Source organism: Pteropus alecto, unplaced genomic scaffold (genome assembly GCF_000325575.1).
Source record: "Pteropus alecto unplaced genomic scaffold, ASM32557v1 scaffold44, whole genome shotgun sequence".
NCBI classification, from domain to species: Eukaryota; Metazoa; Chordata; class Mammalia; order Chiroptera; family Pteropodidae; genus Pteropus; species Pteropus alecto.
Window position 1 is genome coordinate 6,506,586 of NW_006436812.1, and position 16,151 is coordinate 6,522,736.

The 16,151-nt window shown below is 48.2% G+C and overlaps 1 protein-coding gene across 4 annotated transcripts in view; it reads left to right on the top strand.

The window, feature by feature from the left end:
- The window catches only part of LMF1 (lipase maturation factor 1), a 99,499-nt gene that overhangs the window by 45,458 nt on the left and 37,890 nt on the right, over nt 1-16,151 (top strand). For all 4 annotated transcript variants that reach the window (XM_015591189.1, XM_015591190.2, XM_025048299.1 and 1 more), the window contains one exon: nt 7,027-7,175. In XM_015591189.1, coding sequence (XP_015446675.1) covers nt 7,027-7,175 — 149 coding nt within the window. The remainder of the gene's footprint in view (nt 1-7,026; nt 7,176-16,151) is intronic.

Sequence of the window (16,151 nt, forward strand, 5' to 3'; positions counted from 1 at the left end):
TGCTAGATGGACAGTTGGTAATGGGTTGCTATTTTTATTTATTTATTTAATTTTATTATTAGTTTCAAGTATACAGTACATTGGTTAAACATTTGTATAGTTTATAAAATGATAACTGGATACTATTTTTAAACACTGGCAGAAGTTTTCTTTCAAATTTTGTCTTAGCTTCTGTTATGTTTTTTTTTTTAACCTGATTTTATTTTGTATGTTGTCTCAATGAGAGAAAAGTGTCTTAGCCAGTTGGTTGGTGGAGTATACCTATCACGACAGCAATGTTTGCAGCAATAACTAGTGGCAATCCCAGGTCCAGCCTGGGTGACGGCCAGGCAGGTGGGCTGGTTTATAGTCAGTACTGGGGACCTCCTTTCCCTCCACTCTCCTCCAGGCTGCCTTGCGGCCTCTGCCACCACAGGCCTGGCTCTCAGGGAGACACACCACAACAAAACTATTCTTTACTCACTAGTCCAAGGCTCCACGCCACTGGAGTTGAAGCTCCAGCTGGCCCCATCAGGAGTGTGCTCCGGGCCTGATCCGGTTTGGGATTGCTTCTCTGTGCCGGGCCGCAGGCAGGGTACCCACGCTTGACTGCTGCTCTGCTTTCAAAATGCAACTTTCCGTGAGTGGCACTTCCATCACACACGCTGAGTGACAGTAATTAACTCTAAAACAAGGCTTTGCAAAATAGTCACATGGTGGAAGAACACAGAGTAGTAGCAGAAACGCAACTCGAAGTGGTCAAGATTTGTGAGAGCACAGACTGAACCCTGAGCCACCTGAGTAGAAAGGCTCTTTCCTCAACCTACTGTGATTTCATGTGGGCTGCTGAGAGCCCACAAGATTTCCCAAGAACAGACCAAGATCAGAGCCCACTTTGAAGAGTACACTCTGAAGACATTATCACAGAAGTTACTTTCCCCAAAGTCAGAGACATTCAGAGAAGTAGGGCCCGTAGGCTATACGTTCGTGACCACAGACAAGGCGCAGCATTCTTTGTGACTTGGGCCAGCACCTGCCTCCCTCATGATACCACAGTGTGGGTGGCCCGGCCCTGTGTTTTGGGCATGGACCCAGGCAGCCCTCTGTAGCTTATCCTCTGCAGTCTGTGGCCGCCTTTCACCGTTTGCAGTCGGCTGAGGGGGCACCCAGGGATCAAAGTGAGCCGCACCTGGTGTCACAGTGAAGTCTGAGCTGCTTGCCTCATCCCATCACCTTGCTGACCGTTCTCTGCCTGGGTTCCCCCTGCCCAACCCTCCCCAGGAGCCACTGCTGGCCCATTGGACCTTGGTGCTTGTCTACCGTGAGGCTAGGCTAGAGGTGTGAGCAGGACCCAGAACTGTCCACCAGCACAGAGGGTGCCAGGGACAGTGGGCCAGCACACCGGTGTTCCTGCTGCTGACCCCACCACATCAGTGTGCACCCCACATCTTAAGCATCGGCTCTCCAAAGCCCCACCTTCCAATTAATGTGGGCTCTGCATTTCTGCAGAGGTCTGGTGCTCTGTGACAAAGCAAGGTGCCATACCTGTGGGGGGCAAGGTCACCTGCAGTCTGCATCAGGGCTGCTTTCTTATCCGTGAGGCCCATCTTTGCCATGTCAGCGGCAGATGAAATCTGGTGTGCCACTCTGGAACTTTCCATCCTAGCATACCCCTAAAGATCAAGAAAATAACTTTTAAGAGCTCGAGTTGGTCTCCAGGGCATCATTAGGAGCCCCGGGCGGCTGAGGGCGGGGGCTCTGTGCAGGAGTGACAGCCCGTCAGGAAGGAAGCGCTTTTCTCCATTTTCCCTGATTTTAACGTGAAGCTAATGGGTTCCTACTTCTAACATGGATGGTGGCTGTCATTTCTGAAGGATCCATACATGTGAAATTTAATTACTCTTTCTAAGTAACTATAATAATTTTGAGGAAGGTAATGAGGCCTCAGTTGGTATTTTCTTTTTGGAGTGGCCATCTGGAGGCTTCCACCTCTAAAATGTTGTTTTAGATTATGTTTTCCACCTTGGTCAGAGGCAGCTCAGCCTATGCTGTGCTGACCTTGACTCTGAGTGACCTCCAAGCCCCGCAGCCCAGCGGCCCCCCTGTTGGCTGGAGCACGTCTGCTGGCTTCCCATCTCTGCTCTTCCTGTCCAGAGCAGTCGGCAAGACTCTCCCTAATGAGCAGCCAGGGTGGCGCCCCCACCGACCTGTTCGCCCTGATGGCACCACACTGTCCGCCATGCTTTCACCAGTGCTGCAAGTTGCCAGGAACAGGTCAGGCCTTTTACTGGTGAACTTTCTGGATCTTCAATAGAACAACATCTTTACTCTTCACTCACTCCTAAGGAGATAGAGAAGAAACATCAGCACCATTTCTCTGTCAGTTTTATTTGAGGAGCAGGAGCCCTGAGCTAGGCCAGAGAAGTGGGGACCCCACAGGTCAGAAGTTGGGCCAGGAGACTGAGTCCCCAAATTCAGCATGTTTTATGGGGCCTTTCCTCAGGCTGCACATGTAGCTGCTCTGGCAGACACAGGCCACGTGCCCCATGCCAAGGGGTTTTATTTAGACTTGCAAACTAGGAAAAGGAGGGTGTCCACCTGTTCTGACCTCTTGAGTATACACAGCCATAGCTGGTCCTGGCCTTCAGGATGCCTGAGGCAAAGGGCTATGGCCACCCTCAGACCTGGAGGCCATGGGCAACGGCTTGCCCTGAGCTCTGGTCAATACCACATCAAGGTTCACTGCCCGATCAGGACCAGGCTACATGATCCTGCAGCTTCCCCACCCCCACTGCCTGTCTGGGGATGTCCCTGAGGATAGTGGCAAACTGTTCTTGGAAAATGGCAAATGCAGCCCAGGGAGCTGCCCACTACCTGGACTCTTTGGCCCAGCAGCCACTGTCTATGTCCAAGCGTCCAGGGCTGGAAGCACCAGCTCCTCAGTCTCATAACTGGAAGCGTTTTTCCTTCAGTTTTATGTGGAAATTTCCCAAACATGGCTCATTCAGGGCGGGTCTGTTATTCCAAGTAAGTCAACAACCATAGAAGGGATAGTTCCAGAAACAGGCAGGTACAACTCACGCTCCATGGCTTCCCCATGGGCATTTGCTAACAATCGTCACCCCAGAGCCACTGATGGGACTGTCAACACCAGCACCATCCTCAAGACAGCTGATGGGGCAGAACTGAGATTAAGTAGGCATTTGTACAGTGAAAGGGCCAGATACCTTTATCTCTCCACCTGCAGAAAGGCTCTGAGCACAGGTCGAAAGGCATAGGCACCTCATGAGTAGGGGTTTTAAACTGATAAGGGGCACCCAGTGAAGGCCATTGACTGTGTTGGGGTCAGCATTTGCTTGCAGTCATGAGCACGTCTCTTGGCAGTATGCTGTGCCATCCGCAGGCTCAAGGACAGCCTGGGCCGCGGGAAGCCACTCCGGCAGCGCACTGGGCATTTGTTTTTCTGGGGACGCCTCCCCGCCACGCTGAAGCAGAGAACAATGGTGTTCCTTATGCAGGCAGCACAGCTGCTAAAATTCAACAAGATCCAAGAAAAGAAAGCAGAAGCAGGTGGATATGCAGGCAACCCTTTCCTCCCCAGCAGTATCAGCAAGCGCTGATGGCCGCAGGGCCAGTGGCCAGCAAGACAGCAGCTCCAGTGAGATGGGTGCAGGGGGCGGTGGTGGGTAAAGGGGGTCCCTCCAGAGGAAGCTGGCACGCCTCTGCTGCAGGCGTCCACTCTCCCGTGCACCCCAGCAGGGTAAGGAATATTCCAATAGGTTCAGGAGGCAGGAGGGCGAAGTGACCCTCTTCCAGTACACACGTGTCCCTAAGGTGACAGCATGTCCCATCCCTTGCCTACACCATCACCTGCTTCCTGGCACTTAGGCAGGCTTTTCCATTTGCATATCACTTTGATCGGTGTCACTCAAACTACATATTAAAATTCCGTTCATCACATCTGTGCAAAGTGAGGTGACAATTAGAGAATGCAAGCCCGGCGCCTGGGGAAGGCTCTCCTCGCCCACGTGGGGTCTCGGAGTTTACAAGAGTTTCTCAGGAGTGAGCAAGGCAGGCTTTACGCTGTGGAGCTGAGCGAGGGCCCCACACCTGCAGAGGTGCATTGGCTCCTCTGGGCATCCCAGGTGGTGGTCTGACCTGGCTTGCTCTCTGCCCAGAACGCTGGAACCACCTGCTCTGTTCACAGGGCTGCGAGGGGCATGGGCCTCTGGGTTCCTGAGTTTTCTCACCACCAGGTAGAGGTGGCCTTTGAGGTGCTTTCTCAAAAAGTGGACATGTCTATAGATAAGTACGCCACTTAAAGCTGTGACTGCCACTTCCATGTTCTGCATATCCTTTGCTGATCAAATCACATATATTATAAAATGCACCCCGAATGAAGTGAGTCCAAATTTAATGAAAATTCTCTCTCAAGATAAAACTAGAGAAATTGTCACACACAGAGCAAAGTTCATTTTTTTCTTGCTGAGAGAAAGGGAGTTTGAAGCAAATTGGAAAGCACAGGCCTTCTAAAACCACAAACAAGGAAATCCTTGACCCCAAAAAATCAGTTGCCCTATGTCTGAAATCTCAGAAAACTAGTGTAGACTCTAAATTTTTCCCTCTTGAACATCCAAGGAAAGTCAGGTATGTGCCCAGTGCTGGGTGGAGTGCAGGTAGGTCCTGGAGGGGTTGGAATGAGTTGTGGGCATCTTGTTCATCCAGTCCCCAGAAGGGGCCACTGCCATCTCCCCTTCTCAGCCTTGGCTGGAGCGCCCTGCAGCTCAGTGCCTTCCTCTCCTGGCAGCTGAGCCACAGGACCCACAACAACTTGATGGTGCTGTGGCTCCAGCTACACGTACCTCACTCCCCAGCACTGTCCAGGCTTCTCTCTGCTTCTGGAATCATCTCCCAGTGCGGGCAGTGTGCATGCTGGTGGCCCCAGAGTTCCCAGCACAGAGCACATGGCTCTGCTGAGGCAATGAGCCCACAGAGATGCCAGGCTGAGGCTGCCCCTTTGAGTCAGTCTCATTGTTACACTGGTGGTCAGACATACCACTCTCAGGCACTACTTCACAGCAAATGACCCACCCTCTCCAAAAGAACTGATTTGGAACTGGGGTTTCAGAAATTCATAGAACATGTAAAAGCAAATGGGATCCCCCCCGCCCCTGCATCTTATGAAAAATTTCAAACTACAGGGAGTTTGAAACAATTGTACAGTGAAATCCATGAGCCCCCTGCCTGGACTCTGCAGTTTGTCTTTTGCTCTGGCGGCTTCATCATATGCCTGTTTGTTTCTCATCTTTATGTTCAGGGTACCTCAAAATAAGTTGCAGACATGAAGATCTGTCCATCAGCCCTTAAACTAGGGTTCAGAATTCATTTAAGTTTGAGGAAGAAACTTAAAAAGAATAAAAGAGTTGATTGGGACCGGGGGTTTCAGAAATTCATAGAACATGTAAAAGCAAATGGGATCCCCCCGCCCCTGCATCTTATGAAAAATTTCAAACTACAGGGAGTTTGAAACAATTGTACAGTGAAATCCATGAGCCCCCTGCCTGGACTCTGCAGTTTGTCTTTTGCTCTGGCGGCTTCATCATATGCCTGTTTGTTTCTCATCTTTATGTTCAGGGTACCTCAAAATAAGTTGCAGACATGAAGATCTGTCCATCAGCCCTTAAACTAGGGTTCAGAATTCATTTAAGTTTGAGGAAGAAACTTAAAAAGAATGAAACCCTAAGGTGCCTCTGGTGAGTCTTGGCGAGGACACCCCCATGACCCACTCCCCCACCAGACACAGACACAGTGTCACCCCAGAACCCCCAGGCAGCCTTGTTCAGATTTCTTTCCCCTGCATCAGTTTTCTTCCTTCTAGAACCTTCTATAAATGGAACCATAGAGTATGGTATGTACCCTTGCCTAATGAATCTTTCATTCAGCATAATGTTTTTGAGATTTGTCAAAATGAGATTAACAGGAACTTGTGCAATCTGAAAAATGAAGCACAGGTTCCTTTTGAAGGGCCCAGTTGACAACCACCTGAAACCTGTTCTGGGTTCCAGGGGTCCTGGGGATGCAGTGTGAACAGCAGTTTTCATAGTGGGGCCAACTCAGTGAGTCACCACCACTTCTGTGAGAACGAGAACTCAGATGCGTTGCACTTACCTGCGTTTCTCATACGGAGTTCCCAGCAGGAAGAATTAGCTGGCACCCCTCACGGCCAACCAATAGAGCTGCTAGCCATAACAGGCTGAACCCGTGCAGGCTAACAGGAGGTGATTTTATCTGGAGTGACCATCACCTGTACCTACTTCTTCCCCTGGCTTCTTCTCTCACCTGGGACAGACAGGCTGTATTATCTGCACCTGTCTCATTTCCCTGTGACTTCCTCCCTCACCTGGAACAGATGGGGGCTGTACTTGCCCTGTATCTCCCTATGACTTTCTCTTTTACCTGGGGCATATAGGGGCCATGTCACCTGTACCTGTCTTGTGTTCCCCCTTGGCTTCCTCACCTGGAGGTGGTGTCACCTATACCTGTGACTGCCTCTGGCTTCCTCCCTCACCTGGGGAAAATGGCTGTGTCACCTATACCTGTCCCACATCTCCCAGGGACTTCCTCATCCGGAGAAGATGGGGACCAGAGTCAGCTCTGCATTCATAACCTCCGTGCAGGTCATCTGGCCTCCTCCATACACATCGTCCATCCTGGTGAATGCTCCTCCAGGAAGAAAGCACAAAGCCATGATTTCAAATGCAGGCCTATTGAACGGAAAGAGGACTCCCCCGTGCCCACTGGCAGTGTGTGCTCAGCATGGGGCCCTTGCTACATCTGCAGCAACTGCAAAGGACAGGAGGCAGTGGTCTGAACACAGAGGGTGTGGCGCAAGCGCTGGGGCACAGTCCCACTGTGGGCTGAAACGCACTCCTCGGTTATTCCATCTATCCTATGTTCAGGACTGTTAAACTGCGTTTGGTGGGACTATTCCTGTAGGGTATGGCTAGCTGGTTAACGTGGCCATTTGTTCTCTTACTGTCATTTCAGGATGGGAGTCCCAGCTTCTGGAAACAGGGTTCCTGGGGATTTTCTTGTGCCCTCTTTGGACTCTGTCTCGACTGCCCAGGAAGACACCCCCTCCCCAGATCGTTCTGTGGGGCTTTCGGTGGCTGATTTTCAGAATCATGCTCGGAGCAGTAAGTAGAACTTTTATTTGTAATATTTGGGGGGAAATGTACTGAAAATGAGTCTCTCGCCTCTCTGTCCTCCTGTTGGCCAGACCAGGCCAGCTGTGCCCCTTCTGCTTCTTTCTGTGATGTCTAGTGGCCTGTTTCTGATCCCTGCAAACTCCACTGGCTCCCCTGGACCTTTTCATGGCCATGTCTGCCACGACTCAGTCCATTTCACATGGAGACTCATGGGGAAGAGCCTCTTAACGCCTCTCACCAGCCCTTCTGGTGGTCTCTGGACCACCACATCGCTTTCCACATCACTTTAAATCAGTAAAGAAGGACATGATGTAATTCTCACTCCTAGAAAGCCACGCCGGCTTCCTTTTTGTCTCTCTGCCTACTAGTCTTTTCTTTTGGACCTGTGCTCATTGGGTTTGGGGAGTACGTTTAGCTGTTCCTGTACTCTATGTGGCCTGTGGTGGCAGTCTGTGCTCTGCCTGGCCCGGGTGCTGCTCGCCTGTGTTCTCCTCCTCTTAGGCTCTTTGCCAGGCCCTGAAGACTAGGATTGCTCAGCTTCTATCCTCTACACAGCCTTTGAAAGTATATGTCCTTTTAATGTAACTAACCGCCGTTTTTCAGAAACATTATCTAAGCCTTAAAGTCAGGAGTGACATGGTTGCTTTTGACCTCCAACTGTAGACAGAATTTTGCAGCTTTCCTTCAGTCTCCCACTTCTCTCCCTTTGTAAGTAAGATCTTAATTTTTCATTAAAATTATTATAAAATACAAAATTCTCTTACATTGGAAACCTTATCACACAGATGTGCTAAGTATCTGTTTGCTTTAAGTTTTCCCTTGGGAGACAGGGCAGAGAACTTGCTCCTGACCCGCTTGAGAGCAAGTTGCTCCATCCATTGGGCCCGCCTTGCTCATGTCCCCTCCAGTCCAGATGGTCCTCGGTCTCCCAGCCCCATGATCCAACAGTGTGGCTGTCTGATGTGCACCTGACCAGCCTCAGGTGCTGCATCCTTGGCAGGAGGCCCTGCACTCTCTTCCGGGGGCAGCATCCAGCTGTTCTGTCACGGACTTAGGCGGGCCTGGCTGGTCCTCTCTCAAAATCACTTTTTCCACAGTGTAGTTAATATTTCGCAGTGAGGTCCTGTAAAGTCATGCGGCTGTCCCATTTCTCTTCACATACTCAGTTTATTCGTGTATCTTTGTGGGCGTACACTCCCACATGGCCTTTGTTCAGCATGGCATTTTCACACCTCTGTGTGGCTGTTGATAATGCGATGCCCTCATTCCTTGTATCTGTCCTGTGCTCCGTCACCTTTGCATCATGACCGGTTGTTATATGCCCTCAAGTCGGCTCCGACTCCTGGTGACCATGCGACTGAGTGATATCCAGTGTCCTGTCCTCAACAGCCCTGCTCAGCTCCTGTAGAGTCATACCGTTGGCTTCTTTTAGGGTGTCAGTCTACTTATATTTGGTCTTCCACTTTCCCTGCTGTCTTCTGTTTTTCTCAGCATTATTGTCTTTTCCAAAGAACCCTGCCTTCCTTCTCATGATTTGCCCACAGTAGGACAGCTTCAGTTTTGTCATTTTTGCCTCCAGTGATGTTTCAGGCTTAATTTGCTCTAGGACTCACTTGTTCATCTCTCTGGCGGTCCACGGGTATCTGTAAAGCTCTCTTCCAACACCATTTTTCAAATGAATTTGTCTTTTCCTGTCAGCCTATTTTACTATCCAATTTTCACATCTGTACATAAGAATTGATCAGTACTCGTTCTTAACTAGCAGCTGACGAGCATCTGCTCTGTGAAGGGATGACGTGCCGGCCTTTGCGCGGGACTGCAGTCCTGAGGGCTCGCACCTTCCCACTTCCTCCTGTTACTGTCAGGCGCCCACTCTCCTGTGCTTCATACTTGCTCTTGGATATTGAAGCATCGTTCATTCTGGCACAATGACCATCTGTGGTTTGGTTAACTGCTGTGTCTGTGGCCAGGTGGCCTTGGAGCTCTGGGGACACTGGAAGCAGCTGGATGCAGAGGGACAAGTGCTGCCCGGGGCAACAGGCCTAGGGTCAGAGCCCGGCATGACCGGCCATGTCCACTTGCGTGGATGGTGAACAGGCCACAGGGTTGTGGGAGTGCTGGCCAGAGGGGCAGACAGGGCTGTGTGGAAGCCTAGAGAGCACCCCATTTGGGGCTGGTGTGGTTGGCAAAGTTCTCGACCTGGGCGGGTGTGAATAGCTACAGATACTGGGAAATGCTGTGTTGAAGTTATTGTGTGTTCAGATTCAACAATAAAGTGTGACGCTTCTACATTCGTTTTCCCATTTAATTAGAAAGATAGTTGTTTTTGCGGTTCCTTTTAATGAAATGTTGAAATTGTGAGTTGTCTATAGTCACCATACACATATTCTTCTCAGGCTGTGGTTCCTTGTCCATCTAGGACTTGATTTTGGATTCTCTCCCAAGCTAGCTTTAAAAAGTATAAAAATGTATGAAATGTTGCAAAGGACTTTATTGGGGACCCCACTGAGATGACAGCTTCATTAGGTGGGACATATAAAGCAAGGAGCCCCCGGCGAAGGGGCAACCCGGGCACGGAAGCTCTGGGTGGCAGAGCTGTCAGGCTGTTTTGTGCAAGGTTTGTGATGCCAAGAGTTGAACAAACCCCCACCATGCCTGACTGAGTGCAGGGGATCGTTAGCACATTCTAAAGCGCCTTTTATGGCATTTTGATTGACTGTTAGCACCAGCTGGATAAGAAATTATCAGGTGCACTAAAAGGTATAATTACTTGATTTAGTCTGTATGTTGGATATTATTAATCTTCCTTCAGTGGAAAGCAGAAAGTAGAGTTGACTTGACAAAAAAGTGCTAGCAGCAAAATGTCCATTCCTCTATGAGCTGAGAGAACTCACAACAGATCTGGTGATACTAAAGCGACTGTGGGTGAAGCCCCCCAGTCTAGCCCCTGATCTTCTGTTTGTGGGTGAGAACCAGTGCCACAGAATCAGCTTAGGGGGTGACTGTCCTGAATATTCAGAGACCGCTGTCGTTTTGTCATTCGTCAGTGGTTCAGATGCCCTGAGAGACAGATGGGCTCTTGTAGAGCTCAGCCTCAGAGGGGACCGTGCACTGTGCAGGTAAAGGTGCCCAAGCAGAAAGAAAGGAAGCCGCGTAGCCTCTGTGCCCGCAGAAGGCCTGCTCTTCCCAGGTGCCTGAGATGGAGTCACCCTGGTCCCCGTTCTTAGGGCTTCTGTGTCCTGAGCTATTCTGACCTCCTACAATGCTGAGGTGAGAGGTATTAATGGATAGGTGGCCCAGGCTACCCTGCTGTCTGTAAACAGCTGAACACTGAACACACTTCATGATGCAGCTGGTCTCACGTCGGACAATAGACAGTGTGAGATGGGTCCAGAGGAGAACACATGAGGTGAGCCCCTCAACCGCCTGGCTCTCTATGGGGAGACGGGGGGCAGGCAGAGGTGGGAGACCTTGCCAGCTGTTGGAAGTGGAGGATGATGGAATGCTATAAGGCTTCCCTCAGTTCCTAATGCTTCTGGAATTCCAGGGCAAAGTACACAGAGGGGCACAAAAGGAGCTCCAAGGACACAGCATCATCTCTGTAGCAGTCTTACAAAAATGCATTGCTCTAGGGGTGGCTCCACAGTGTAGTGGTTAGCACGTCTGCTTTACACGCAGAAGGTCCTGGGTTCGCACCCCGGGTGGAGCCATGGACCATACCCCAGGTGCGGGTGTACCAGGCTGCGAGCGTGTGGGAGGAGACGCCCCACCTTCAGAGATCCGGTTCTTAAGGGGAAACAGCAACATCCATAGGTCAGGAGCGGAAGTAGGGGGAGGGGAATTAAAGGGAAAAAAATGCATTTCTCTAACCTAATTGTGAGAAAACATTAGACAAACTGCAACTGAGGGACATTCTTCAAAATTACTGACCGGAATTCTCAAGTGTCAAAGTCATGAGATTTAATTAAAGACTGAGGAATTGTCAGACTCAGGGAACATAACAGTTAATGTGGCACCCTGGAGTGGCACCCTGGATTGTCCCTGATATAGAAAAAGGACATTAGTGGGAAAACTGGTGAAATCCAAGTAAGGTTTGTAGTTCAGTAACATTGAATTAATAGCGACAGCTATACAGGAACTCCAGACTATTTTTACAGCTTTCCTGAAATCTTAAGAATTTTTCAAAGTGAAAAGTTAAAGAAGGGCTCAACAAAGAAACAATGGCTTCTGCTGGCACTTCTGTCTGGGAGAAAGTGTCCCCACCAGCTCTTGCCCTGAAGCCAGACAACTCAGTTCCTCCCGTATATTCCTGGCACCTTTCAAGCTGCTGCCCCAGCACTGGAGTTCAGAGTGAATGAATCCATCAGCGAATGTGTTTCAGTTCCAGGCCCATTGAAGCAGGGCAACCCCACTGGCCACGGGACCAGGCCACGGGACCAGACAGGATGGCACCCGTGGCTGATTCCAGAATCAGACACAATGATCAATTACCTCATCCCCCTCCAACCATCCAGTCAGTTACCATCCCCCCCAATCATCCAATCAGTAGCACTCATGACCCCAACTCCCTTAGTTTCCATGACTACTGATTTTCCCCTGTATAATCTGTACTCCCGAGACACGTGGGGAACCCTTTTGTTGAGAGCAGTAGCTCGCCTGTGTCTTCAGGACTTGCAACTCTCTAAATAAACCTTACTTTCTTTGCTGAAAAAAAAGTTCAAGAGAAATAGTATGAGCAACTTTTATTTACACAAAGCAGGCAATTTGAAGAAATGGTTAAATTCCTTCAGAGATATAGATTACCAACTGACAGAGGAAGAGGCAGGAATCTACGTAATTCTATCAGCTGAGATCATTAACAACACAAATAAAAAGCACCTTCCCACTAAGAAAACTTGTGGCCCAGAAACCTTTCCTGATGAGTTCTATAAAATATTTAAGGAAGAAACTATATGAATCTCATACACACTCATTCAGAAAACAGGGGAGAAAAAACCCTTCCCAACTCATTTTTCTGAGACCAGCAAAGACAAGGACATGTCAAGAAAAGGAAATTACAGAGCAAAGTCTTCAAGAGCACAGACATGAAATTTTTTAAGGAATTATTAGCAGTTGAATCCAGCAATACGTGAAAAGTATAATGCATCAAGGCAACATGGGGTTTTTCCCAGAATGCAAGATTGGCTAGACATGAATGAATCAAGGGAGAAAGATATAAAATGATATGATCACTTCAACTGATGTAAGAAAAGCATTAGACAAAATTATACAATTTTTAGAAATTCTCAGCAAACTAGGAATAAAAGGAAATATCTTCAACCTGATGAAAGATTAAGTACATAAACTGCCTGCAGCCAATACCATACTTAATGATGGAAGACTAAACATTTTTCCCATAAGATTGTAAACAAGGCAGGGGTGTCCACTCTCATCACATCTGTTTAACAGTGTATCAGTGATCTTAGCTTGTGCAATAAAACAAGAAAAAGTAATAAAAGCCTGAAGATTAGAAAGGTAAAATCATCTGTACTCACAGATAAGCAGGTCATGTATGTGAAAGATCATAAAGGTCTTTAGGATCAAGGAGTGAATTTAACCAGAGTGCAGGATTCATGGCCAGTATAGAAAACAAGATTTCTATAATATTTTTCAGAAAATGAAAAAATTTTAATATAGCATTAATAATAACATCCAAAATCATAGGAAATTTTAATAGAGGTGCAACATTTGTACCCTGATAGCTACCAAACATTGCTGAGAGAAATTAAAGAGACTTAGGTAGACCATGTTTGTGAATCAAAAGTTTCAATATTGCTCAACTGTCAGTTGTCCTCAAATTGATCTATAGATTTCATGCACCTTCAAACATAATCCTAGAAGGATTCCTTTTTAGAAATTGATGAACTGATTCTTAGATCCATATGGAAATGGATTCTGTTCCTGGTGAGGACTCTTCCTGGCCTGCAGATGGCCTCCCTCTTGCTGTGTCCTCACCTGGTGGAGAAGAAAGTCTAGTCTCCTCTAATAAGTGCACAAATCCTGTCGGATCAAGGCCTTGCCCTTATAACCTCATCTAACCTTAATTACTTCCTTAGTCTAAATACAGACTCACTGGGAGTGGGGGGGTCAGAGCTTCACCATGAATTTTGGAAGGACACAGACATTCAATGCATAACAGCAAAGATGTGAACAAGCAGAACTCTCCTGCATTGCCCTCCTGTGGGTGTATAGAATTGATACCAGGCATTAGAAACCAAACATAGTCCATCAACAGGAGGGCAGGTGGACACCCTGTGCCAAACCCCCGAAATGGAAACCACCCACCAATAAAGAGGAGTGAATACTGCTGCATGACAGACCTGGATGACCTCACAGGCATCGTGCTGAGAGAAGCCAGACTGAGCACCATGAAGGATTGGGCACCACGTGAGACCTTGTGTAGGAGGTTCTAGAGCTGGCAGAGCCAGGGAAGTGATTGCCTCTGAGATTCAGGGTGGGGATTGACTGGGATGCAGAGGGCATATGGGAATTTTTAGGGCAATGGAAATGTCCTTTGTGCTGATAGCTAGAGTCCCACAGACGTGCATATCCACAAAGCTCCTCATCTGCATGCTTTGGGGCAGGACATAAATTATTTTTTGAAACCTGACAAGAAGTCAGCAGCAGGAGGAGCATCAGGGGACCCATCGGCCAACATAGAGCAGAGACGTCTCTTTGTGGACAGGGCTAGAGAGCAACAGCCCCACTCACCGAGTCAGATCTTCCTCAGTGTACTTCTGTTGAGTGCCAGATAAAAACCATGTGCCTTCAAACCCTGGAAAGACCATTTGCTCAACGGAAGCTGTAGCTCGAGACAGTCCCATGGGACACAGCTTCCCGCCCAGCTCCGTGTGCTGACTGATGGCCTGGGCTGTGCAGGGTGGGACGTCCTATTTCCTCTCTTTTGATTATCGGTGCCTGCTGACCTATAGGTGACGTGACAGTCCCAAACTGTCACCACATGGACCTGGAAGAGGCAGGGTGGTCATCCCACTTGACGTGATTGGTTTGGAGCTAGAGTTCAAGCAGCATCGAGAGCGTCTCCCTCAGCTCCCTCTGTGAAGCTCTAAAGCTCAATTAAGACTTTGTGAATTTACATTCTGAAGCCAGACTGTAAGCAACATGGGTCACCACATTTCTCACTGGAGAAGGTAGAGCCTCTCTTGTCTCCCTGTCCTCCTCACTCAAGTTTCTGGGACAGTGCAGTGGCTTGGGCCCAGGTGACCCCATTTGATTTCCTCAGAACAAAGACGCAGATCTGCTCAGGACTGTACCTGTGCCTCCCCGCTAGACTGGGGCAAACACATGCTAGATGCTTTCTTTTGGAAGAGCTCTGCAATGTTTCTCTGATTTTCAACTCAATTTTCTGCTCTAAATGCATAGATTTCAGTCATATTAGGGTGTAGGATCCCTTTTCACTTGCAGACATGATAAGTGGTGTGGATGTTTGAGTCACTGTGTTTAAGGCATTAGGTTGCCCCTATGCTTTAAAAAAAACTTTTTCACTTTTTTCTCACTCTCAGTTTCTGTCAAAACAGAGTATATGTGTGTGTGACTGAGTTTCTAACGGCCAAAGTTTTCACCCCAGAGCACATCAAATGCCTGTCACCGAAGCCCGGGGCCCTTTGCTTCTGACCCTCTGTGCTCCACGTGCAGGAGCAGACAATGGATTTTCCACACAGCTCTCTGGAGCCAAAGCTGTCCTTGATTATGTCATCCTGTAGTAGGCTGATGAACTGTGTGTGCTGAGGGTTTAGATCTCTCAATTGCTAAAATTCTGGGAATTGAGCCAGTGCCCTTGTTGCCGGGAATTCTCAGACCTGGACAGTACCAAGGGGAGGCTACGCGGTTTTAGTTTGACCCCCTGAGAATTGAGAAAGCAAAGCCCCATCCCTTCTGCACCTCCCTCCTTCCCGCTCTCTACCCGCTCAGGCCTGGCTCCTGTCTGGGGTGTGTGTACCGGGCTGTCGTATTTGGCCACAGCAGACGTGCTACAGTCTCCCTCTTTCTGTAGAAACTTGCTTTGGCGTAAGCATTACCTTGTAAAGAACATGCAAACCTGAACAATAGCAAGTAAAAAAATGTGTCCATACGTTCTTCAGCGTCATCAGAATAAGTAAGGAGAGTAGATGTCAGGAATCGGATTGCTGATGAATTCCACTTCCGGGCTACGTCTCTTCAACAAGGCTGCTTCTGCTTGTTATGTTAACAGCTACCTTAGTATGTTAGCATGGCTTTCATTTTTCTCCATATTCTTTGTGCAGTTCTTCCAACATCTTGTACTACATTCCTCCTGATATTAAATTATATCATTGCTTCACATATTAAGAATTAAGAATTTAGTACCATAAATTCTTACTGAGCAAAATCACAGCTAAAATCAGTTTTCATTTGAGTTGCGTATTTGCTATGCTGGAGCAGGTTGTTTTTAAATGAAGTAAGTGGAGGGATGCAACTGTCAACATAAGAAATGTCGAAACCTATAGAGAATTTTTATAAGAGTTTATTTGAGCCAAACTGATGACATAGAGCAGGGAGCAAGATCCCAAATGCTCCGGAGAATGACAGTTTCCCAGTTTCTTTTATGCATTTGAAATTAAGGAGGAGTACATGAGGATGGGGGAAAGCACGGTGGAACTGGATTACATTGCAGGACAGTTAACGAGATAATAATGTTCTCTCTTGAGAGTGGCTATGTCTATTTCAAAAGCGTGTTAACCTAGATACACAGAAACAGTGGACAGGGCTTACTTAAGGCAAAGATAAACTTTTTACTAAAAAGTTAAATGCCTGAGGCGTGACTACTGACCAATTGGGAATTTATGATCAGATCACCTTGTGAGGTTACTTTATGTAGAACTCCTTAAAGGGTCAGGAGCTAGAGAATTCACGCATGAGCAAGAGCCTCTCAGAAGCTAATGTGAG